We start from the raw sequence: 27,079 nt of genomic DNA on the forward strand, positions 1-27,079 counted from the left end.
TTTCTCTCCTCCCCCTTTCTCCTCTCCCCTCTTCTAAAATGCAGCAATTTTAGCTCCACCTCAACTATCTTTTTTTCCATAAAGAGAAATACAGGTAAATAAATACCCAAATTGAAAGATTCATTCTTAACACATAAGGAAGCAATTTGTAGGATCTAACCAATTTTCTCTAACATTAGCACCCAAAATTCTTATTCATTTGGAATGATGTGATAATTAACCTGGCAGTTAAAAGTCATGAAAATTTGGACACAAAATTGAGTAAACTTAAGAAAAAAAAAAATCACACAAGACCTTCATAACCTACCTATATAGTCCTATAACAATTATAATCAAACTTGAATAAAAAGCACTAAAACAACAACAACAACAAACCACCAGGGACAGTTGGATATTCCAGTAACTCCCCAGATATTTGGGAGGCAGAGATATGAGAACGGCAGCTCACGGCCAGTCAGAACAAAAAAATGAGTGAGACTCTCTATGAAAAAATTGACAGAAGGTTCATACCTGTAATTCCCAGCTATTCAGGAGCCAGAGAGGTAGGATGACTGAATCCCAAAGCAGACAAAACTGTTATAACCTATCCGAAAAACTAATGCAAATAAAAAGGGTAGGAGGGTAAATTCAAGTGGCAAAGTGCCAACGAGGGCCCTTAAGTTCCAACCTCAGTGCCACCAAAAGAAGTTTTCTCTATAGTAAGAAAAAGTCATAGCCAGGCACCAGTGGCTCACACCTGTAATCTTAGCTAGTCAGTAGGTTGAGATCTGAGGATCACGGTTCAAAGCTGGCCAGAGCAGGAAAGTCCAGGAGACTCTCATCTCCAATAAACCACCAGAAAAACCATAAGTGGCGCTGTGGCTCAAGAGGTAGAGTGCTTGCTTTGAGCTGAAGAGCCGAGGGATGGCACCCAGACCCAGTTCAAGCCCCATGGTGACTAACCAAAACAGAACAAAACAAAAAAAGAAAGCAAGAAAAATCATAAAATAGATATTTCTACTGCTAATTCCTCTAAATAATTTGAGTGTTGCCCAAAACCTGATGTAGAAAAAGACAAAATGCTGCTAAGTTTTTCATCTGAGAAAATTCAGTAAAATGTAGTCATCTTTTAGTAATTAGATTTCAATATTCAAAGAACTTACACGCAATTATAGTTCTAGGTTCTTGAAATAGAAACAGGGCATGTAGGACTCGAGACTTGACTGTATGATGTTCTATAAAACAGAAACCAAATTAGCAAATAAAACAGAATCAAATTCATTAGCAATATGTTTTTTTTTAAGTTTAAATTGTAAAAATTAAACAGCAATTACCTACCATAAGGAGGAACCATCTGACAAGGAGAAAGAAGAAAAAGGTATCCTTGGTCTCCCAAAGGCTTAACAAGAACCTGAATTTTTGAAAGAGGGAAGAGGTTTTATTTGTTTTAATATCACTCACTGAAAGGAAGACAAATAGCACTTTCTGATAATTATGAAGAAAAAGAAAAAGAAAAAAAACAGGCAGGCTTATGCCTGTTGTCCTAGGTAAGGATCAGAGTTCTAAGCCCACCCAGGCATGAAAATCATCTCTAATTAACTACCAAAACAAAATCGAATGTGGAACTAGTCTTGAGGAAAAAAATCTCAGGGACAGTGTCCAGGCCCAGACTTTCAAGTCTCAGGAATAGAACAACAACAAAAGTTTGTAGTGTCTTTAATAAAAATAATGCTATTGAATTAAAAATGCTTTTTACCTCAGCAGGTAAAACCAAATACAAAAACTACACCAACTGACTGCTGATTAACAGAATACCAAGCACATGAAAATTTCCTGTTCCCATAATGTAATGACAATATTGCTGAAATTATTCTAATTAATTATGAAACCAACTTGTTAATTTTTTTTCTGGGCAATAAAGAGAAGTACAAGTTGTCATGTCCAAAACGAGCTTTACAACGTCGGGGGGGGGGGGGGGGGGGGGGGGGGGGGAGAGGGTGTAAGGAGAAGGATTGGGATTGGGGGGGAGGGGGAAGGCTGGGAAGGGATGTGAAGGGTAAACCAAAGGAGGAGGCTGCAATGCTTGGTAAGAAATGTACACATTATCCTGCCCATGTAATTGTAACCCCTCTGTACAGTATGTTCACAAATAAAATAAAATTAAATTAAAAAAAAAAAGATGGGAAGGGATGGGAAGGGTAAACAAAAGAGGCAACAATGCTTGATAAGAAATGTACTCATTATCTTGCCCATGTAATTGTAACCCCTTTGTACGGTATTTTCACAATTAAAAAAAAACCTAAATTGTAAAAAAAAAAAAAATTCTAAAATTTCCATAATCAATTCAGAAGATAGTGTCTGGATGTTGGTAATAAAACAAGTTTTAAAATACTCTGATATCTGGGTAATTTTGAATAAAGTATGTTTCCATTATCTAATTCCATATATATTTAATGAGTATCTTTTACATTTCACACAATTTAAACTACTAATTAGGTTGAAAGACAAGTCAGACAAAGCCTTTGATCAGGGATGGGAAGGTGGCTCAGTGGTAGAGAGCTTGCCTTGCATGCATGAGTCTCTGGGTTCGATTCCCCTGCACCACATAAGCAAAAAGGAAAAAAGCTGGAAGTGGCGCTGTGGCTCAAGTGGTAGATCGCTAGCCTTGAGCTGAAGAGCTGAGGGACAGCGCCCAGGCCCAGAGTTCAGGCCCACAACCGGACCCCCCCCCAAAAAAAAATAGCCTTTGATCAGGGGAAGTGATTAATTGGATAGATAGAATATCAAAAATTTCGTTAACACAGAAAAGTTGCTTGAGAGATTTACAAAACAAAAAGAATGGAAAAATACACGTTTGAAGTTAGTAAAAGGCATAAAAGAAGGTTCACTAAGTGTATTAAAGATAGATTTTTTAAGCTGGGCACCTGTGGCTCACACCTGTAATCCTAGCTATGCAGGAGGCTGAAATCTGAGGATCGCGGTTCAACGTCAGCCCAGGCAGAAAAGTCCGTGAGACAATTTTTTTTTCTGGGTCCGGTAGTGGGGCCTGAACTCTGGGCCTGGGCGCTGTTCCTCAGCTCTTCAGCTCAAGACTAGCACTCTACCACTTGAGCCACAGCGCCACTTCCGGCTTTTTTCTGCTTATGTGGACTGAGGAATCGAACCCAGGGCCTCATGCATGCAAGGCAAGCGCTCTACACTGAGCCACTTTCCCAGCCCCGTGAGACTCTTTATCTCCAATAAAACACTAGAAAACTGGCCCCTGTGAGATTATCTCCAATAAAACATTAGAAAGCCAGAAGTTGCGCTGTGGCTGAAGTGGTAGAGCACTCGCCTTGAGCTGAAGAGCACAGGGACAGCGTCCAGGCCCAGAGTTCAAGCCCCACAACCGTTAAAAAAAAAAAAGAAAAGAAAAGAAAAAGATATTTAAGGATAGCCATACCAAAAAGAGCCTAAGCTGTGGACTTATCTACACACACAAAGACAAGTTAAATGATAATAGTTTACAGATACTACAGTAATTATTAATTTATTCATTCGTTCATTTGTTTACTTATTCATTTTACCGGTGACTTGAACTCAAAGACTGGGCTCTGTCCCTGAGCCTCTCTATGCTCAAGTCTAGAGTTTTACCACTTGAACCACAATGCTATTTCCAACTTTTTCTTTTTATGTGGTACTGAGGAATCAAACCTAGACCTTCATGCATGCTGGCAAGCACTTTACCACTAAGCCACAACCCAGCCCCATACTACAGTATTTAAACTGGCAACCACCCAGAAAACTGGTATTGGAGCTATGGCTCTAAGGAGTAGAGTGCTAGCCTTGAGCACAAAAAAAAGAGCTAGGGACAGCACCCGGAGTCCAAGCACCATGACTAAATTATAAAACAAAAACTGGGTCTGGAAAGGTGGTTCAGTGGTAAGAGTGACTGCATGGCATGCATGAGGCTCTGTGTTCGATTCCCCAGCACCAAATAAACAGAAAAAGCTGGAAGTGGTACTGTGGCTCAAGTGGTAGAGTGCTAGCCTTGAGCTGAACAGCTGAGGGACAGCGCCCAGGCCCAGAGTTCAAGCCCCACAACTGCCAAAAAAAAACAAAAACAAAAACAAATACAACAACAACAAAAAGTAAGATAACAAACAATGAAGAAGTATAACCAGGGGCTGGGAAGGTGGCTCAGTGGTAGAGCACTTGCCTTGCATGCATGAGGGCCTGGGTTCGATTGCTCAGCACCACATAAGCAAAAAAGAAAAAAGCCAGAAGTGGAACTGTGGCTCAAGTGGTAGAGCACTAGCCTTGAGCTGAAGAGCTGAGGAACAACGTCCAGGCCCAGAGTTTAGGGCCCATGACCGGACCCAAAAAAAAAAAAAAAAGTATAATCAGAGATAAAAGTTAATATTATCCAAGAAATAAATTAACAAACATAGAAGAACCTACATCATACTGGATAAATAATAAATCTACATCTAGTTATTGTAATAAACTAAAAGAAAAAATCAAAAATAAAGAAGCAAGAAAAAGGATAACCTACAAAAGAAAATACATACGCCAAGGACAGACTTCTTAACAAAAACAGGTACTAGGATACACTGTGCAAGGAAAAAAACAAAGCTAAACCGAATTCATGTATCCAGCACCCAACAGAGTATTTCCCTCAAAACAGCAAAAATATACACAAAAACTGACCACTCAGACGTTATATCAAGTCTCAACAACTTCCAAATAATTAACATCTGTGCAGATTACACTTCAATCAAATTAAAAATAAAAATAAAAAATAGCCAGGGGTCAGTGGCTCACTCCTCTAGTCCTAGCTACTCAGGAGGCTGAGATCTGAAGATTGTGTTTCAAAACCAGCCCAGACACAAAAGTCCATGAGACTGATATTGCCAATTAGCCAGCAGGAAATTGTGGCTCACGTGGTAGAGCACTAGTCTGGAGTGAAAAAGCCCAGGGACAGCATCCAGGCCCTAAGTTCAAGCCCCATGACCAACCAAAACAACAAACAAACAAAAAAAGAAAAGCAAAAATATCCCCATATTATTTCTCTGGAAATTAAAGGAGACCTCTATGTATCATTGATAAAAGTATAAGTAATAATGAAAACTATACTTAGAATGAAAACTATACTTAGAACTCAAAGCACATGAGATGAAAATTAAGTAATACTTGAAACAGTATTCATTTTTTCTTATTAAGTCAGAAATTAACAAAATAAACTTCAAAAAAGTACAGGATAGCTAATGGCTAATGAAGATACAAGGATTATACTCAATCTATGTGAAGTTCTATGTAGGCATACCCAGATGTAGCATCCCACTATTACAGACCCTTATTCCCCTTCCAAGCTTCAATATTTGGTTGTTGTACACTTAAGTCTCATTTGTGTCTTTTTTTTTTATTTTGGTCGGTTGTGGGGCTTGAACTCTGGGCTTGGGCGCTGTCCCTCAGCTCTTCAGCTCAAGGCGAGCGCTCTACCACTTGAGCTACAGAGCCACTTCTGGTTTTCTGGTGGTTTATTGGAGATAGGAATCTCACAGTCTCTCTTGCCCAGGCTGGCTTTGAAACGAGATCCTCAGATCTCAGCCTCCTGAGTAGAGATCCTCAGATCTCAGCCTCCTGAGTAGCTAGGATTACAGGCGTGAGCCACCAGGGCCCGGCTCACTTGTGTCTTATATACTTTGTCATGTCATGATGGCTGTGTTTATAATAAACATGTTAATTTTCTTTCTTGTCTTTATTTCCAAGCCAATGTAACAACAATTACATAGCATTTACTCTGTATTAGACATTATATATTATGTTCAGATGATTTACAAGTATATGGCTATAGGTCATATGCAAATGCAATACCATTATAAAAAGGAAGAGCACCCATCCACTGCAAAAAGAAGAAACAATACCCAAGGATAGTGGCACACCTGTGATTAAAAGTTATTCAGAAAGCCACAGATAGGAGAACTGCAGTGTGAGATCAACCTCAGTAAGATCCTAATCTGTAAAGTAGCTAAAAAGCAAAAAAGGTATGAGGATGTGGCTCAAGTGATAAAGTATCTGCTTAGCAAGTGACAGATCTTCGATTCAAACCCTAGTAATACAAAACAGGGGTTTAAATAAAAAAAAAAAAGAAACAAGGGGGGGCTGGGAAGGTGGCTCAGTGGTAGAGTGCTTGCTTTGCATGCATGAGGCCCTGGGTTTGATTCTTCAGCACCACATGAGCAAAAAGAAAAAAGCCAGAAGTGGCACTGTGGCTCAAGTAGTAGAGCGCAAGTCTTGAGCTGAAGAATGCCCAGGCCCAGAGTTCAGGCCCCAAGACCAGACCACCCCCCCCCAAAAAAGAAGCATTAGTACTTAACTTAGATTATACTAGCTAGAGATTAAAAAATAAATAAAAATTAGCCAGGCACTGGTGGCTCACATCTGTAATCCTAGCTACTCAGGAAGCTGAGATCTGAGGATCACAGTTCAAAGCCATCCTGCGCAGGAAAGTCCATGAGACTCTTTATCTCCAATAAACCACCAGAAAACCAGAAGTGGCACTGAGGTTCAAGTGGTAGAACACACACCTTGAGCTGAAGCGCTGAGGGACAGTGCCCAGGCCCAGAGTTCAAGCCCCATCACTGACAAAAATAAACAAATAAATAATAAAAATAATAAAAATTAGACAAGGACCATATGAAAAAGAAAAATGTCAGTTCCATCCCACTTATCACAGATATAAAATTGCTTAATGTGTAGGCCAAACTCACCACACTTTTAATTAAAAGGGGGGTAAGGAGGTGAAGAGCTACTTAATAAAAAACACAAATAATCACTTATAAATACCATGTATTAGCCAGGCAGGGTGAATCATACCTGTAATCCTAGCTATTCCAGAGGCTAAAATCTGAGAATCATGGTTCAAAGCCAGCCCAAGTAGAAAAGTCCATGACACTCTTATCTCCAATAAACTACTCAGAAAAAGCCAGAAATGATGCTGTGGCTCAAGTACTAGAGTTCTAGCCTTGGGCACAAAGAGGCTCAAGGATAGTACCCAGTAGCCTTAAGCTGAAGAGCTTAGGGACAGCCCCCAGGCCCAGAGTTCAGGCCCCACGACCCGACCCCGCCCACCAAAAAAAAAAAAAAAAAAGGATAGTGCCCAGGCCCAGAGTTCAAACCCCAGGACCAGCAGGTGGGGAGGGATGGGGGGGAGATACTAGGTGTTGATAATTATTTACATATATCAGATTGACTGGGCTATGTTTGGTCAACATTATTCTGAGTGTTTCTGTGAGCATGAGTTGAACATTTAAATCAAGAGATTTAGTCTCAGTGGTAGAGTGCTTGCCTCACATGCATGGGGGCCATGGGTTTGATTCCTTAGCACCACATAAACAGAAAAAAAGCCAGAAGTGGTACTGTGGCTCAAGTGATAGAACACTAGCCTTGAGCTGAAGCATAAACAGAAAAAGCCGGAAGTGGTGCTATGGCCCAGGTGGTAGAGTACTCTCCTTGAGCTGAAGAGCTGAGGTACAATGCCCAGGCCCAGAGTTCTAGCCCCACGACTGACAAAAAAAAAGAAAAGAAAGAAAAGAGGTATCATCTCCTTCTGCTTATCTTTAAGCTGAGAAATCAGTTCTTTACTGACTTTTGACTCTAACTGAAACTCAGTTGTGACTTATCTTTATTTACAAGCCTTCAGAGAAGAAGTGTACCAAGCCAGGCGCTGGTGGCCCGCCGGTCCGGTCCCTGGTGGCTCACGCCTGTAATCCTAGCTACTCAGGAGGCTGAGATCTGAGGATCGCGGTTCAAAGCCAGCCCGGGCAGGAGAGACCATGAGACTCCTATCTCCAATAAAACCACCAGAAAACCGGAAGTGGCGCTGTAGCTCAAGTGGTAGAGCGCTCGCCTTGAGCTGAAGAGCTGAGGGACAGCGCTCAGGCCAGAGTTCAAGCACCATGACCGACAAAAAAAAAAAGTGTACCAAAAAGGATATCCTGGTTCTCAAGTCTTCAAAATAAGAGTAATCTCTATATGATCAGTCCTCTCCCTTCTCCCCTGACCCCAAATATTTACCTTACTTGGGACATGTCACCAATTCTGTTTCTTTGGAGAACGCGCACATGCACATGCAAGTTCTAGGGCCTAAACTCAAAGCCTGGGCTTTTTTTGCTCAAGGCTAGTGCTCTACCAGTTGTGCCACAGCTTCATTTGAACCACAGCTCCACTTCTGACTTCACTGGTGTGTAATTAGAGATAAGAGTCTCATAACTTTCCTGCCTAGGCTGGCTTCAAACCATGCTCCTCAGATCTCAGTCTCATGACTAGCTGGGATTACAGGAGTGAGCCACTGGTGCCAAGCATTGTACAAACTCGTAATACTCTCTGAGACACAAGAACTAAACAGATGTGGATAATTCAGTATCTCTCCATATCCAAACCTACTATATCTCACTAACTAAACTTCTACTTTCTACATAAGAATGGTGGTAGATGCATCTGTAATCTCAGCACATGTGAAGCTGCGGCAGGAAGATTCTGAGTTCTAAGTAAGCCTAGGCTATTTAGTAAAAGCCGTCTCAAATAAATGGCTGGGTGAATTTATATATAAATACTAAATGTTCACTATTTAAACTCAGGAACTAAACTGAACAACAAGGGGGAATGCATATCTTATAGCCAGGCTTTCTAGGAAAACAGAAACCTAATACAAATATAAAAGTGCATTAGAAAGAATGAAGTAGCCTAGTGCTGGTGGCTCATGCCTATAATCCTAGCTACTCAGGAGGCTTTGAGATCTGAGGATCGCAGTTCAAAGCCAGCCTGGGCAGGAAAGTCTGTGAGACTCTTATCTCCAATAAACCACCAGAAAACTGGAAGTGGCATCGTAGCTCAAGTGGTAGAGCGCTCTCCTAGAGCTGAAGAGCTGAGGGACAGTGGGCAGGCCCAGAGTTCAAGCCACGACTGACCAAAAAAAAAAAAAAGAAAAAAATGAAGCTCAGGGACAAAGTCTAAGCCCTGTGGCACCAAAATAAATACATAAAATATAAGGGGTTCTTGGTTAAAAATCGTTAACCACAACCTGGCTCTGGTGGTTCATGCCTGTAATCCTAGCTCAGGAGGCTGAGAGCTGAGGACCACAATTCAAAGTCAGGCTGGGCAGCAAGTCCATGAGACTCATCTCTAATTAAGTACCAAAAAAGCTGGAAGTGGAGCTCTGGCTCAAGTGGTAGAGCGCTAGCCTTGAGCAAAAACAGTTCAGGGAAAGTGCTGGGACAGTGCCCAGGACCAACACACACACACACACAGACACACACACAGACACACAGACACACACAGACACGCACGCACATGCACGCACGCACATACGCATAGAAACACACACAACCAAATTAACCTCTCCATAAAATTTTGTATATAATCAGACTACTCCAAGTCTAGGGATGGAACAAGTTCATATCTATGTGCATACAATGGAATCTACGTAGCCAATTCAAATGAAATTGTAGGTTCTAAGTAAAAATCACAAATATCAATCTCCACTTGATCACTGAAGAGAACAGCCTGGGTTTGCTCTGGGTTATAAATGTAACAGCAGCTTTTAGGATGTGCCTTACCTTTGACCCACCCCAGTCTGTATAGCTACTCCATCTTGAGTGTAAGTCTTAAAACAGAATGACTTTGCATTGCATTACTTTGCAAGCTAATAAACGCAATCTTTAGGGGCTGGGAAGGTGGCTCAGTTGTAGAGCGCTTGCCTTGCATGCCTGAGGCCCTGGGTTCCATTCCTCAGCACCACATAAGAAAAAAGCCAGGAGTGGCGCTGTGTCTCAAGTGGTAGAGACGTAGCCTTGAGCTGAAGAGCTGAGGGACAACGCCCAGGACCAGAGTTCAGGCCCCACAAATGGACCCAAAAAAATAAAATAAACACAATCTTTAAGCACACCATGAGCACAAACTGGTAATTTATTTTTGCCAATATACCACTGTTGGCAAAACATGTATCAGCAACACCAGACCCAGTACCACAAATATTAAGCAAATAAAACGTGACACACCTAGCATTGGAACAGGGGGCACACACTAACTGGACATCAGCCCATCCTGTGTATGCATTAAGGGTCAACAGGTGACAAACATCCAACTATCTGAGACTTCAGTTCAGCTCAATCAATACCCTGCTTGATGTGACACAATTGCTGATTATGTGGATCCAGTAAACCAGAGAGAGAATCATCTCCTCATGTGGACACCACTCTGCCTAAAAATCAGCTCTGTACTTCAGTCAGCATCGTAGTTTAGGGACTCTGCACTGTAACGCTATTAGGCCTGCATAGCTCTGGACAGCATCTTTCATATCTTATTTGACCACTAACAAAGATTCTCTTTGCAACTATATCCACCCTCTGCTCTAGCCTAAGACTAGGCTCCTTGGATCCGTGCAGCCACTGCAACGCTTTCCTAGCCAGCCTCTATCTTATTGTGTACTGTGTGAGCTGGGAGTTGATATTAGTAATTAAGATTGCAATTTTAGAATACCCAAAAAACCCTGCGTTGTCAACAGCTTGGGCTATCCAGTCACCTCTATAAGACTTGGGAAATAAATGTCAATGAAATTGCTTTAGCTTTGTGAATTTCCTGTCATTCAAAATATTCTGACATTGTAAAAAGTTACAAAGCACATCCATTTTTTTTTTTTTTGGTCGGTCGTGGGGCTTGAAATTCTGGGCTTGGGTGCTGACCCTGTGCTCTTCAGCTCAAGGTGAGCGCTCTATGGCTTGAGCCACTTCTGGTTTTCTAGTGGTTTATTGGAGATAAGAGTCTCACAGACTTTCCTGCCCAGGCTGGCTTTGAACAGTGATCCTCAGATCTCAGCCTCCTGAGTAGCTAGGATTACAGGCATGAGCCACTGGTGCCCGGCTACAAAGCAAAACCATTTATGTTTTTGACACCCTCAGTCACAAGAATTAAAAACTGAGGCTCAATAAACTGAGGAATAACAGTACCTTAGAAGCTGAAAACCTTCCTGGACACTACGTTGAAAATGAATTTTATAACTTATGGGTGGGGATGAGAGGAAAAAACTGGGAGAGACCAAGGGAAAGGGTGGCACTGTCCAAAAAGAAATGTACTCTTTATCTAACTTATGTAACTGTAACCCCTCTGTATATTCACATCACCTTTATAGTAACAATAAAAAATTTTAACTATACAGCCAATACATCTTGAATTTGTTCTAAATGGCACACTGCAATTCTACTGAAATATTCATGCAAAAAGAAAATAAACCTTGTAACCATCACCTCCTCTTCTTCAGCTAAGCCACTCATAATTCGCATCACATATTCGTTCACCATTCATTCCCCAACATATCATAATCTCATGTTTGACCCAAACTAGATTTACTCCTTACCTATTAAACTGGATACTACCAATAAACATCCCTTTCATACATCTTTTCTCATTCTTTCTTTTCTCATCCAACCTACCATCTTCCTTCAATTTATACTCTAAATAACCAAGATAAACTTTCAAAACAAATCTGGAATTTCACATACATCCAAGCACTCATCCCACTCTCTTAAAACTCACTGCCCTCAAGGCCAAATCCAAACACTAGGATAGCTCCTGAATGATGCTACACAACAAAGCTCCATACTACCTTTATTCTCTCTGCAGTATCAAGTTTCTTGTTTTTGGATCTTACATCTACATAACTTTATTCATCACTTCATAAAATCAAAGAAACAGTTTTTTTTAACTTACTCTTTACTAAACAACACACACATATACACGAACACATATATACACACAACGCACACACACACACACAGACAAGACACACACACACACAGACAAGACACACACACACACACACACACACACACACACACACACACACACACACACACACACACACACACACACACACACACACACACACACACACACACACACACACACACACACACACACACACACACACACACACACACACACACACCTTTGCGTAAGAATCAGGCTCTGATTTTTTGGTACTGTCTCCAAAAAACAACACTCAACAAATATTGATGATCACATTCATAACTGTAAAGTAAGATAAAGATACTTCATAAGAAATATTCATCTACAGAAGGTCTAGTGTAATGGCCAAAAGAGTGATAGCTATAAAAATAATATTAACTAAATTAGAACAGGTGGTAGAGACCTGTGGTACTTTCAGAGACAAAAAAAATTTTAAATATTCACATTGTAAAAGGCAACTTTAAAAGATGCATTCGCTGCCAGTTCTGGGGGCTGATGACTTACACTTATAATCCTAGCTATCCAAGAGGTTGAAATATGAGAATTGCAGTTCAAAGTCTGCCCAGGCAGGAAAGTCTGTGAGACTTTTTATCTCTAACAACCAAAAAATCAAAATGCTGGAAAAGAAGCTGTGGCTCAAGTACCTCGAGCAAAGAAGAGAAAAAAGACATGGCTAGCCTTGAACAAGAAAAAAATAATAAATGAAATTTTAAAAACCCTCAAAAACAACACCAAGATCTGGATTTTAAGCCCCAAGACTAGCACCAAATAAAAAAAAGAAAAAGGAAAAGGAAAAAAAAGTTGCTTTTGTTGGGTGGGTCCTGTCAATTAACTAAAAGTTCCTCAACTCTGAATCTATGCCCTTTCTAACTAAAAGTTCCTCAACTCTGAATCTATGCCCTTTCATCTGGTGCAGTTCCTCTGTAATCACCAGTTTGCAGCAGAAAAGCAGATTCTGATATCATCTGTGTGGAATGGAAACTGCCCCTCAAACAAGTAGTGTCTTCTTTGCATAATATTAATGGACACAGTTAAAATCCTCAGGAGCCCATCTTGTTCCAGTGATAAAGCAGTAACTTTTCTGGAATTCCTCTAGGGATGAAGACTGAGCTAATAATGGTCAACAAGGCAATACCTGTGACTTGGGACTTTTTACCTACGTGAATACCTTTTTCCCATCACCCTATTTAAAGTGAAGCCAATGTCTCTCTATGTCTGAAGAGACAAAAGGTGTATGGAAGTGTAATCTTCCCATGGCTGCAAAATATAATAAACCTCCTATCTTTGTCCTTTGCCAGTTTTCTTTGGCATATGGAGGCAAATGGCCAGACCAAACCTGGGACTTCTGGACTTTGGGCCTGAGGTCTAAAAACCCAGTTTCAATATGATCACAGATAATTTTGAGAAGGAGAAAAGAATATTCAAACAGCTATCACTCACAAGTTTTTCTTTCTCCAGTTTTTGCAGTAAACTTTCCAAGTTATTTCCAATTCTTGGCTTTTCTACGACTTCATAAAGGCTACAGTACATCCCATTCTTCAAAACTGGTAAGAAAAAAATAACATGGTAAATATCCAAATCAAGTTCTTCTGATAATTTTTTTTATTGTGAAAATACCGTACAGAGGGGTTTCAATTACATGGGCAACATAATGAGTACATTTCTTATCAAGCATTGTTGCCTCCTCCTTTGTTTCCCCTTCCCATCCCTTCCCATCTCTCCCCTCTCCCCTCCCCCACCCAATAAAAAATTTTAAAACATTAAATTACCTTCATTGGGACCTAAGTAGGTTTCCTTATAAAACAATGCTGGAGGAATTTTCTGCTTCAGATGATCAATACTCATAACTGTTTCAACATCTAACTTCTCAGGACTGAAAGAAAATAAATAACATGTTGCCATGCCTGAACTGTAAATTCTAATAATGTTATGCCTCTCCCTCTTCTTCCTTCCCTCCCTCTCTCCCCCACTTTCTTCTCCCCTTCATCAGACAAATATATACACTTGGTAGAAAATAGAAGAGTATATTCATTAATAACTTACTTGCTTTATTGTAAAGAGTACTTGATATAGAATGTTCAGATACCTATATATAGGTAAATAGATTTGTAGCAACACTGCCCACCTTCCATCCCCTTAAGCCAGAAGTTAATCCTATGTCAATTTTACTACCCACAAACAATAAAAGTTATGATTTTTATTTAAAATAATTAAAGTATAAGCTTTCATTTCTTATTTGAAGTGCTAGAGAATCAAACCCAGAATCTTCATTCTACCACTGTGCTAAATCCTCAGCCCTCAATAACAAACTGTTAAACTTTCACTATGGCCTTACCTTTACTGTGGTGTTAACAAAAGATCATTTTAAACCTTTCTATTCTATTTTAGACCTATAGAACTGAAAATTGTCTGTACAATCTAACTTACCTAAACATATCAAAGCTCTTTTAAACAAAACTAGTTAACTTGTATGTCTACTAGATATAAAACATCAAGTGAAAAATAATCTATATAATCAGGATAAAACTTTCAAAAATTATCTTTCAGCTGGGCACTGGTAGCTCATACCTGTAATCCTAGCTACTCATACTCATTTCCTAGGGAACAAAGTAAATCGTAAATGTGAAAAAAATATAAAAAGCTAAAGAAACTGAGAGAACTGCATTAGTGAATTGCTATTTAATGCTCCATACTTACAGCTTAATGGGCAAAAATGCCCGAGTGGATGACCTCAAAGATATATAGCACAGAAGCTTTCCTTTATTTAAAAGCTGTCCTTTCCATAAAGTGTAGTTACATTTATCTAAACAAAAAGAATAAGGAGATCATTGTTTGAGCCAGAGAAGTATGTAAATTACTAGAAATGAGAAATACATATTTACTAGAAAGTACCTAGAAACAAGGTTTAAGTTGAAAAATACAGAGGTAACTTTCCATTTTGGAAAAATCCAAATATTGAGATTTTAGCTTCAAGTACCTTTTTCTTTATGCCCACAATGTCACCTATTTGCTCATTTTTGTTATGAAGAATCTTAAGATAATGTCAATGTTGCTTGTAACTCATTTTTACCTTTTGTAAATACAAAGTCTCTGCTGACTTTAATAAGTTTTTTTTTTTTTTGTCGTGGGGCTTCAACTCTGGGCTTGGACGCTGTCCTTGTGCTCTTCAGCTCAAGGCGAGCACTCTATGGCTTGAGCCACAGCACCACTTCCGGTTTTCTAGCGGTTTATTGGAGATAAGAGTTTCACCATCTTTCCTGCCCAGGCTGGCTTTGAACCGCGATCCTCAGATCTCAGCCTCCTGAGTAGCTAGGATTACAGGCGTGAGCCACTGGCGCCCGGCTTGACTTTAATAATTTTAAAAGGCAAGTAAGCCAGGCATGGTAGCCCATACTTATAATGTTCAAACACTAGGGAGGCTGAGGCTTCCAACAGTATGAATACAACCTGAACTATTAAAAAATACAGGTGGAGTGTGAAGTCTGAGCAATGTAATCTATTTTTATCTTTAAAAATAAAATTACGTGTTTCAAATACTTTTGTCATTTTTTTCAATTAGAGTACCTCTTCTTTAAAAGAAACTTATGCATGCATGATGACAAAATGTTGATCTTACATCATGGACTTACTTGCTTTTTCATACTTTCAGATTTTTATTCATTACAAAAATAAAAACATTTATTCATCTTTCACTATTGAAAGTTGTTTTAACTTATAAAACTAAAAAAAGAAAACTCTTACCTATGCTTCTATCTGCATTAAAGCTGTTAGATCTACAAACAAATTTTTAAAAAGAAAAAGAAATTATTGATTGGCAACAACATGAAAGTTAACATTCAGGACCTTAATATAAGTGTTATTTGTTTTTGTTTGTTTGCAATTCTGGAGATCAAATTCATAGCCTTATGAACACAGGGCAACTGGTCTACATTAAGCTACAACCCCAGACTGAGTGCTGTCTCTAAGCAATTTTTGCTAATGGTTAACATTTCACCATTTGAGCCACAGCTCTACTTCCAGCTTCTTGGTAGTTAATTGGAGATAAGAGTCACAGCCTTTCCTGCCCAGGACCACTTCAAACAACAATCCTCAGATCTCAGCTTCCTGAATAGCGAGTATTGCCAATGGTGCTAGGTCTTAAGTGCTATTTTTGTTTTTGTTTTTTGCCAGTCCTGGGGCTTGAACTCAGGGCCTGGGCTGTGTCCCTGAGCCTCTTTGTGCTCAAGGCTAGCACTCTACACTTGAACCACAGTGCCACTTCCTGCTTTTTCTGAGTAATTTATTAGAGATAAGAGTCTCACAGACTTTCCTCCCTGGGCTGGCTATAAACCACAATGCTCGAATCTCAGCCTCCTAAGTAGCTAGGATTACAGGTATGAGCAACTGAAACCCAGCTTAAACATTTATTTTGTGACTTTATGAATTATAATGGCTTTGGATTCTTTAAGAGCTTATTTGTTTTTTTAGTTGTACCGGAATTTGAACTCAGGACCTTGTGCTTGCTCAGCTTTCTTGTTTGTCTGGCATTCTCATCATTTGGGATATGTCTACAGCCCAGTTTTTTGCTGGTTATTTTATCTTGCCTCTTTTTTGGTACTGGGGATCGAACCCAGGACATTGCACTTACTAGGCACTTACTTGTCACTGAGCTACATCCCAGCCCTGTAAGTGCTACTTTTTATGGCATATTGCACAAGGAAATAAAAGCAGAAAGAACAAATTACATTTGTAATTACTCATTAAAGTAAACCAAAGACTATTTATAAAGAAAAATAAGTACTTACATGAGATGTTTACTTCCAATTTACCACCAAAAACCTGGAAATGGAACTATGATTCAAATGGCTGAGTGCTAGCGTTGAGCAAAAAAACTGAGAGACAACACTTGGGTCCTTAGTTCAAGCCCCAGTACTAATACACTAACACACACACGACTTTCCTCCTATTACCATATTTATACAAACTTAAGGCAGGTAGGGAAAAAAATGCCAGTACCAGTGTCTCACCCCTGTAATCTTAGCTATCCTTAGGAGGATGAGACCTGAGGATTGAGGTCAGAAGCCAGCCTGGGCATTTAAGTCCTTGAGACTTATTTAAAATTGATCACCAAAAAGCTAGCAAACCTATAGCTCAAATGGTAGAGCACCAGCCTTGAGTGAGAACACTAGGCCCTGAGATCAATCCAAATACTGGCACAAAAAAAATTAAATAAAAAATAAAGGAGGTATTTTCTTAAAAAAAAATCCATTAACAGAAATTAGTCCATTAAAAACTCTCTAAATCAGCAAATATACCTGGTGATACAGTTAGATCTATATAAATATTGGAATATACTTAAAATGTATAGATATATATATAGCAAAACTTATGTAAATATAAAATGTTTATATATTTAGGCATATTTATATAATATTGTGTTCAAAATTGAAAAACACAATTTTCACTCTAATGAAGAAATAGCAATAATTTATACATACATGAATTCATTTTTTTTTGGTCAATTGTGGGCCTGGACACTGTTCCTCAGCTCTTCAGCTCAAGGCAAGCACTTTACCACTTTGAGCCATAGCACCACTTCAGTTTTCTGGTGGTTAAGAGTATGGTGGAGCCGTTGCTGGTGGCTCACGCCTGTAATACTAGCTATTCAGGAGGCTGAGATCTGAGGATCTCAGTTCAAAGCCAGCTTGGGCAGGAAAGTCCGTGAGACTCTTATCTCCAATAAACCACTAGACAACCGGAAGTGGTGCTGTGGCTCAAGCGGTAGAGTGCTCGCCTTGAGCTGAAGAGCGCAGGGACAGCGTCAAGCCGAGTTCAAGCCCCACAATCGGCAAAAAAAAAAAAAAATAGAGTATGGTGGACTTTCCCACCTGGGCTGACTTTGAACCGTAACCCTCAGATCTCAGCTTCCTTACTAGCTAGGATTACAGGTCTCAACCACCAGCGCCCAGCCTCAAAGCATCTTAAGAACAAAGTAGAATAGTTTTCAAACGTTTTAACAAGAATATTTATATCACTAAGACTGTCCAAACACAGGTTATTTAGGCTCATACTTGTAACTCCAGATACTGTTTCTTTTTTTTTTTTTTTTGGTCCGGTCGTGGGGCCTGAACTCTGGGCCTGGGCGCTGTCCCTCAGCTCTTCAGCTCAAGACGAGTGCTCTAACACTTGAGGCACAGTGCCACTTCCTTTTTTTTTTCTTTTTGCTTATGTGGTGCTGAGGAATCGAACCCAGGGCCTCATACATGCAAGGCAAGTGCTCTACCACTGAGCCACCTTCCCAGCCCTTCCAGATACTGGTTTTTTTTTTGTTTTTTCTTGTTTTTTTTTTTTAATTTTATTTTATTTTATTTGAGAACATACTGTACAGAGGGGCTACAATTACATGGGCAGGATAATGCATACATTTCTTACCAAGCATTGCAGCCTCCTCCTTTGTTTACCCTTCACCTCCCTTCCCAGCCTCCCCCCTCCCCCCCAGATACTGTTTCAAGGCCAGTCTAGTAAAAAAATTGACAAGATCCTTTCTCAAAAGAAGCTGAATAGGGTGACAGTAACCTGTGACTACTCAGGAAGCATACAGAAGAGGATTGTGGTCTAAGCCAGTCTGGGCAAAAACCCAAGACACTTTGTGATGAAAAAAAAATCTAAAAGGAAAAATAAGTATCTGGAAAAAAAAAAAACTAAAAAACTAAAATGCTGAGATAAAGCTCAGCAGGTAAATCACTGCCTACCAAGTACTAGCCATTGAGTTCAAAACTCCAGTACCACAAAAAAGAAAAAGCAAGGGCTGGGAAAGTGGTTCAGTGGTAGAGCACTTGCCTTGCATGCATGAGGCCCTGGGTTCCATTCCTCAGCACCACATAAGCAAAAAGAAAACAGCTGGAAGTGGCACTGTGGCTCAAGTAGTAGAGCGCTAGCCTTGAGCTAAAGAGCTAAGGGACAGCGCCCAGGCCCAGAGTTCAGGCCCCACAACCGGACCCAAAAATAAATAAATAAATAAATAAAATAATTTTAAAAAACCAAAAAACAAAAGCTATGTTTAACCTATACATCTAATTGAGAGGATATTTTGTCCATACAACAAATATAAACATGCAAACAAATGCTATAAAAGATAAATAATACTGTTTTGAATATTCAAGTGGAACAATGCCTCATTCTCATGGGCATAAGAAGAGCGGACACTAAACCACAGGTTTAGTGCTAAGACAGGGTGGTAGAAGACAAATAAAAAAACTCCTGTGCGGGCTGGGAAAGTGGCTCAATGGTAGCGCTCTTGCCTTGCATGCATGAGGCCCTGGGTTTGATTCCTCAGCACCACATAAGCAAAAAGAAAAAAGCCGGAAGTGGCGCTGTGGCTCAAGTGGTAGAGCGCCAGCCTTGAGCAAAACAGCTAAAAAGCCCTGAGTTCAAGCCCCAGTACCAGCATGCATACATACACACTAATACATACACACAAATACACACATACACACACACATACATTTTAAGAAACACCTTATGAGCCAGGCACCAGTGGTTCATGCCTGTAATCTTAGCTACTCAGGAGGCTGAGATCTGAGGATTGCAGTTTGAAGCCAGCTGAGGCAGGAAAGTCTGTAAGAGCCTTATCTCTAATTGTCCACCAGAAAACTGGAATGAGCGCTGTGGCTCAAGTGGTAGAGTGCTAGCCTTGAGCACAAAGAGGCTCAGGAACAATGCCCAGGCCCTGAGTTCAAGCCGTACAACCAACAAAAAAAGAGGTCCTTAGACAGTTGGTCACCTTTAAGAAGTGACTTGCAGGAATAGAAGAAAACAGCTGTGCAGATTAATTAGCAAAGAGAAGAGACAACAAATGCAGGGTCCTAAGAATATGACACATTCAAGGTACAGGATGGATGGTCTATCTAACTTGACTGACATAATAATATGTAGAGCTGGCTGGGAAGTTAGCTCAGCGGTAGAGTGCATGCCTTGCAAGCATGAGGCCCTGGGTTCGATTCCTCAGCACCACATAAACAGAAAAAGCTGGAAGTGGTGCTGTGGCTCCAGTGGTAGAGCGCTAGCCTTGAGCTGAAGAGCTGAGGGACAGTGCCCAGACCCAGAGTTGAGGCCCCATGACCGGCAAAAAAATAAAATAAAATAAAATAAAATAATATGTAGAGCTACAGACAAGAATCAAAGTAAAGAACTGGCCAGTAAAAACCCCAAAGTGGAGGTTGTGGTTCAAGCGGTAGTGAAAGACTTGAGTGGAAAAAAGCCAAGTGAGGTAGGTCCTAAATTCAAGCCCCAGTACCAACAATAACAATAAAAAAAATTATTTCCAAATTAATAGATATCCTAAGCTATTTTTAATATGTATAAAAACTCAGACCTTTGGCTATTTCACCTTTATCACTAAATTTACCTAAATTTACTTTTTCACTAGCTTAAAATGTCTTTAGACCCAGGAGGGGTCTAAAGGGGATCTTGGTTCTAAAATTCTCAAAACAAGTTGTCAAATTTCCACCTCAATCAATGGCTGAGATGGCAGCTCACACCTCTTATCCTAGCTACAGTAGAAGTACAACAGCTGGTGGGAAGCACAAGTAGAAGAATTTTAGTCTAGGCATGAAGTCCAAACCCTACCTCACAAATAACCAACATAAAAAGGGGCTCAAGTAGGAGAGCATCTGTCTAGGCCCTGAGTTCAATCTTTATTACCACACAAAACAAAATAACAAAAAAACAGCTTTGGGGGGGGGCTGGGAAGGTGGCTCAGGGGTAGAGTGCTTGCCTTGCATGCCTGAGGCCCTGGGGTCGAATCCTCAGCACCACATAAGCAAAAAGAAAAAAGCCAGAAGTGGCACTGTGATTCAAGTGGTAGAGCAGTAGCCTTGAGCTGAAGAACTGAGGGACAGCACCCAGGCCCCACAACCGGACCACCCCCCCCCCCCCAAAAAAAATAGCTTGGGATCACAACATTGAAGGAAAGTGGATAAGTTTGCTCACTGGTTTTTAGCCAGTTTATATTAGAGCTTGTAAGATATCAGCAATGATACTAAATAATGGCTGAAAATCAAAATCACCTGGAAGTTTTAAAAACTCCCAATAACTAGGCTTCCAACTAGCACATGATTTAGTTTTAGTTTAATTTTCAAGAAAGCTAATATACAAAATGTCAATTTTAAAAACTGACTAGGAGCTGGGCACTGGTGCTCTCAACCATGATCTGAGGATCATGGTTCAAAACCAGCCCAGGCAGGAAAGTCCACAAGACTCTTATCTCCAGTAAACCACCAGAAATCCCAAAGTAGCACTGTGGCTCAAGTGGTAGAGCGCACACCTTGAGCTGATGAACTGAGGGACAGCGCCCAGGCCCAGAGTACAAGCCCCACTACCAACAAACAAAAACATAAACAAAAACTGACAAAGAACCAATTGAAGTGTAAGTAAAATTTAGTATCTATTCTATATTCAACAACCTGTCTTTCACAGATCATTGTACTTTTTTTTCTGTTTGGTTGAATGTTTCTTTTTCCTTGTTTTGTCTTGCAATGTAACCTTTAAAGTCATAATGGCCAATCAAATATCCAATTAATTTTAAGAAAAATGTAAACAGGTAAGGTGGGGCAACATGACAGGCTCATATCATTCTGGAGGAGTTGTGAAATGTATCTCTTCTCAACCTTAAAACTCTTTGACTCTTACCTCAATGAAGATACAAATTTGGGAACTTGTATGTCATCTTTGTAAGTAAAAGATACAACTGCATATGGACAAACATGTCTTGGTCTTCGCCTTAATTCATCAAAGCCATATTCATAAAAGTAATACTAAAAATAAGAGAACACAAAATTAACTTCTTTGAATATGTAAGTGATACAAAGTGCAATCTTGTATTTATCTTTCTCTTTTTGAAAAATTATTTAGGTACCTGTGGGGGAAAATTGCTTTAAGCTAAACATGTCCACTTAACCAAAATAAATTTAGTATTTTATATGTATTTTGTAATATATACTTATACTGTGCATCAGTGGCTCAAGCCTGTAACTCTAGCTATTCAGTAAGCTGAGACCTGAGGATTCTGGTTCAAAGCCAGCCAAGGCAGACACCCCCCCACCCCACAATAGATTCTTATGTTCACTTAACAAGCAAAAAGGCAGGTCTGGGCGTGAGGCACAACTGTAGATCATTAGCTTGGAGTGGAAAAAGACAATGAAGATTGCAAGGCCCTGAGTTCAAACCAGTATCAGCACAAATCATCAATTACTAATCATTATTATTATGATAAATAATAATAATCTACTTGGAGTTCATGGTGCTGCTTTTAGGTATTTCAAGTTTACTTCTGAGAAGTTGACTACAGAGGATGTGTAATATATTTCCTAATGAAAATATTACAAATGGAATTGGCTAAGCCTCAAGCTCAGCCCAGAAAAGCCAACTTGATCCCAAAAGTAAAATACGAAGGACACAAATGAAACCAATCCTAGTTACCATTTTGCATCTTATTTCAAGAGAAAAACACATCTGAGGGCTGGGAAGGTGGCTCAGTAGTAGTGCTTGCTTGCATGCATGAGGCCCTGGGTTCGATTCCTCGGCACCATATATACAGAAAAAGCCGGAAGTGGCACTGTGGCTCAAGTGGTAGAGCACTCACCTTGAGCTGAAGAGCTGAGGGCCCAGAGTTCAGGCCCCATGACCAACAACAACAACAAAAAAAATGTCTATACATAACCAGGCTTCAGAGGCCACTGTATTTCTGAGCCATCCTGGAAACACTAAACAAACTTCAGTAAGAAAGATTGGGATCTGGGCTGGGGAGGTGGCTCAGTGGTGGAGTGCTTGCCTTACATGCATTAGGTCCTTGGTTCGATTCCTCAGCACCACATAAGCAGAACATGCCGGAAGTGGGGCTGAGGCTCAAGTGGTAGTGCTAGACTACAGCTGAAGAGCTAAGGGGCAGTGCCCAGGCCCAGAGTTCAGGTCCCACGACCGACAATAAATAAATAAATAAATAAATAAATAAATAAATAAATAAATAAATAAATAAAATTGTTATTTAAAAAAAAAGAAAGATTGGGATCTAACTGAGAAAACCAGAAACTGATATAATAGAGGAGAAAACTGAAAGGGAGATATTTTGAAGGTTTAGTAACAAAATAGATATAACAGGCTGTAACATTAAAATGGATGCAGGCACTTACCTGAGTAAGCTCATAGGCTCTGTAAGCCAAAAGGGATGTAATTCTACTGGCATTCTTTGACACATGACATTCATGCTTTGGTGTTGGGTCCAAAGCACTTTTATTTAACATAGGTTCCAAGCTTTTAATACTCATAGGGTCATATATGCTCTTTATTTTACCCTAAAATAGAAAAAAAAAAACCAAACTTCTATTGAGTATCAATGTAAGCATGATTTTTCACTATGAGCTTAATTTTTAACAAGTAAACAGAAACTTTATTAATAAAAACTTCACTCATCTAAATTACATCATGAACATATTAACCTGTCATTCTTTTCTTTGGAAAACAAAAAAGTATGGTTAGCTTAGATCAAAGATGGCAAGTAAACTGCTCAAAAATAGTTTCATATTCTAACAGGTATAGACTTTTCATCACTCCTGAAGACTTGGAAATTAAACTCTTAAACGCCTAAAATTTAAATTTTAAATCACATGCTATCTTTGACACATATAAATTAAAATTACCTTCATTATTTTAAAAATAACAACATCACCTATGGCCCCAGCTTCCAAAGGATTAGCTTGTAATAGATCAGCATATCTAGAAAGATAAATACCTAAAGAGAAAAAATATGAATTTGAATAAGAAATACTGAAATATAAAAAAATCCAAATATTTAACCAATAATAGAGATACAAGATGTGATTTGTGTTCATGCACATGTGTGTATCAATACTAGGGATTGAACTCAGTGTTTTAAGTTCTCAACTTGAGCTTTCTCTGCTCCAGGCTTGCATTCTACCACCTGACCCACACTCATTTTCAGCTTTTCGCTGGCTAACTGAAGATAAAGTCTCATGGACTTTTCTTCCTGGGTTGCTCCAAACTGTAATCCTCAAAACTAAGCCTCCTGAGTAACTAGGATTACCCTTGTGAGCCACCAATGCCTGGTACAGTCTGATATCTTTTCAAAGAGATGAAATGAAAGGTTAGTCAAGACAGCAGACATTGAACCAATGTAAAATATGCCAGTAGTGTGAATGGTGAGTGCTAATTCTAAGTTGGTTGAAACTAGTGAAAAGATGAGAATAAATATCACAAAGTTTTGGGGGTGTTTGAGTCATGATTAGTCTTGCTGTATGTAGTCCAGGCTAGTCTCAAAGTCTCCTGCCTCAGCCTTCTGAGGGTTGAGACTGCGGACACACACCACCATGCCAAGCTTAAGACATACATAATAGGCTGGGAAGGTGGCTCAGTGGTAGAGCTCTTGCCTTGCATGCATGAGGCCCTGGGTTTGATTCCTCAGCACCACATAAGCAAAAAAAGAAAAAAGCCAGAAGTGGTGCTGTGGCTCAAGTGGTAGAGCGCTAGCCTTGAGCTGAAGAGCTAAGGGACAGCGCCCAGGCCCAGAGTTCAGGCCCCACAACCGGACCCAAAAAAAAAAAAAAAAGTTTAAATTTCAGAAGCAGACTAATCTTTTTTTGAAATATGATAAAACATATAGGAATTTAATTACAAGGAACTATTGCAAAATTACAGGTTTTTCTTCTTTATTGTGTATGTGTGTGTTGTGTCTGTTACATTGATTGGTGTTTGAACTCACGAACTCCTACTCTCACTTGGCTTTTATTTTTTAATTTCATTTTATTGTAAAGTTGCTGTGCAGAGGGGTTCAGTTACATGAGTAAGACAATGATATTTCTTGTTGAGCATTGTTATCCCCTTCTCTTGTTGTTCTCCCACTATCCCTTCCCTCCCCCATCACTTGGCTTTTTTGCTCAAGGCTGGTTCTCTACTTGAACTACACCTCCACTTTGGCTTTTCCTGGTTAAAGAGTTTCATGGAGTTTTCTGTCCAGGCTGACTTCAAACCAAGATCCTAGAGCTTAGCCCCCTGAGTTGTTAGTTACAGGCATGAATCTGTGTATTTTTTTTTTTTTGTCTTTTCTTTTTTGGTACTGGGGATCGAACCCAGGACGTTGTACTTGCTAGGCAAGCGCTTTGCCACTGAGCTACATCCCAGCCTGAATCTGTGTATTTTTAAATGGTGACTTAATATTAGGTAAAATTAAATGAAAAATAAATTACCCATTGAAGGACTGCCAAGAATCGTTATTTTTGACTGGCCCACCTGCAATCCTTTTTCACATATGCTTTGAACCTAAATAAATGAAATACTTCATTATAACATTGAAAACATAAAACAATACTTTGTAAATTTGTTTTAAACAAAATTTAACTTCTAGGCTATATATACTACATTAAGGTTTCTATGCATATTCCAGGTTATGACTAAATATTAGTATAAAAATTAGTCTGTCAGGGGTTGGGAAGATGGCTCAGTGGCAAAGTGCTTGCCTTGCATGCATGAGGCCCTGGGTTTGATTCCTCAGCACCACATAAGCAAAAAAAAAAAAAAAAAAACCCTCCAGAAGTGGTGCTGTGGCTCAAGTGGTATAACATACCCTTGAGCTGAAGAGCTGAGGGACAGCACCAAGGCCCAGAGTTCAGGCCCCACTACTGGAACCCCCCCTCCAAAAAAAAAATTAATCTGTCAAACCAATTGTGTCAGGTATCCATCCTTATTCTAGTTGAGACAGTCTTAATTCCTCTTACAATTGCACTCATTTCCTTTTTTAGAGTGAATTAGAAACAGCAAAATATTTAAAGAAAAAGTAACCCATCTTTAAAAGAGGAAATATGGCTACAATCACATAATCAGCAACTCTAGATGGTAAACATATTATCAAGCACATTCCAGGAGAATGAAATAGGACTGATCAGAGAAAAAAAAAAAAAAAAAAAAACAGAACACTTGAAAAAGAAATCATCACAAAAACAACTAGTTCATCCCTCTAAATCTTTTCTTATCTACCAAGAAAATGTTTATAATCAAATATATTGTTGAAAATTGTGAAATTAGTTGCAAGGGAACATTGTCAAATTGTTTTGTCTAAGGAGTTAACTCACCTGGTATCGATCAACCATGAGAAATGCATAGGATTCTGAAAGTTCCTTGTCTAAACGACCATCAAACTTCAGTTCTCTTCGCTTCTCTGTAAACTAAATGAAACCCAATCTGTAACTCTCCATATAATTATATTTTATTAAGCTGAACCAAGAATCTTTTTCAAAAATTACAAGTTTCAACAGTTTTTTTATTTGTTAGTTAATTGTGTGGCTTGAACTCTAGGCCTGTACGCTGTCCCTCAGCTCAAGGCAAGCACTCTACCACTTAAGTCACAACACCACTTCTGGTTTTCTGGTGTGTAATTGGGGTAAGAGTCTCATGGGCGCCGGGCGCTGGTGGCTCACGCCTGTAATCCTAGCTACTCAGGAGGCTGAGATCTGAGGATCGCGGTTCAAAGCCAGCCCGGGCAGGAAAGACTGTGAGACTCCTATCTCCAATAAACCACCAGAAAACCGTAAGTGGCGCTGTAGCTCAAGTGGTAGAGCGCTCGCCTTGAGCTGAAGAGCTGGGGGACAGCACCCAGGCCCAGAGTTCAAGCCCCACCACTGACAAAAAAAAAAAAAAAGAGTCTCATGGGCTTTCCTGCCCTGGCTGGCTCAGATCTCAACCTCCTGAGTAGCTAGAACTACAGGTTTGAACCACTGCCCAGCCAACAGTTTTTTTTCCCCCAAGATTCCAAACTAATCAAAGTAGAAATTATCTTTCCTGGGCTGGGAAGTTGGCTCAGTGGTAGAGCGCTTGCCTTGCATGCCTGAGGCCCAGGGTTCGATTCCTCAGCACCATGTAAGCAAAAAGAAAAAAAAGCCAGAAGTGGCGCTGTGGCTCAAGTGGTAGAGTGCTAGCCTTGAGCTGAAGAGCTGAGGGACAACACTCAGGCCCAGAGTTCAGGCCCCACAACTGGACCAAAAAAAAAAAAAAAGAAATTATCTTTCCTTTCCCTATACTTTCTGCAATTCAATTTTCTTCTCCCAATTTGCACTGCTTTTTCACTTCATATCAAGTAGTTAAATAAACATTGATCACCTGTTAATTTTTGTTGCTGTTTTGCTTTTGTTCCAGTACTGGGGGTTTGAACTCTTCCTTAACTATTTTGCTTAAGGATGGTGCTCTACCACTTGAGCCATAGCTCAATTTCCAACTTTTTGGAGGTTAATTCGAGATGACTCTCACAAAACTTTACTGCCCCAGATGG

General features: G+C 39.8%; 1 protein-coding gene across 4 annotated transcripts in view; it reads right to left on the reverse strand.

The window, feature by feature from the left end:
• Tasor (transcription activation suppressor) overlaps positions 1-27,079 on the reverse strand; it is a 66,899-nt gene that overhangs the window by 24,449 nt on the left and 15,371 nt on the right. For all 4 annotated transcript variants that reach the window (XM_070018467.1, XM_070018466.1, XM_070018469.1 and 1 more), the window contains exons 3-13: positions 25,887-25,979; positions 25,005-25,077; positions 23,442-23,533; positions 22,935-23,096; positions 21,436-21,560; positions 15,508-15,539; positions 14,464-14,569; positions 13,536-13,639; positions 13,207-13,310; positions 1,318-1,390; positions 1,143-1,214 (exon numbers count right to left, since the gene is read on the reverse strand). In XM_070018467.1, the coding sequence (XP_069874568.1) occupies positions 1,143-1,214; positions 1,318-1,390; positions 13,207-13,310; positions 13,536-13,639; positions 14,464-14,569; positions 15,508-15,539; positions 21,436-21,560; positions 22,935-23,096; positions 23,442-23,533; positions 25,005-25,077; positions 25,887-25,979 (1,036 nt within the window). The remainder of the gene's footprint in view (positions 1-1,142; positions 1,215-1,317; positions 1,391-13,206; positions 13,311-13,535; positions 13,640-14,463; positions 14,570-15,507; positions 15,540-21,435; positions 21,561-22,934; positions 23,097-23,441; positions 23,534-25,004; positions 25,078-25,886; positions 25,980-27,079) is intronic.

Source organism: Dipodomys merriami, unplaced genomic scaffold (genome assembly GCF_024711535.1).
Source record: "Dipodomys merriami isolate MVZ:Mamm:240054 unplaced genomic scaffold, mDipMer1.0.p SCAF_13, whole genome shotgun sequence".
Lineage (NCBI taxonomy): Eukaryota > Metazoa > Chordata > Mammalia > Rodentia > Heteromyidae > Dipodomys > Dipodomys merriami.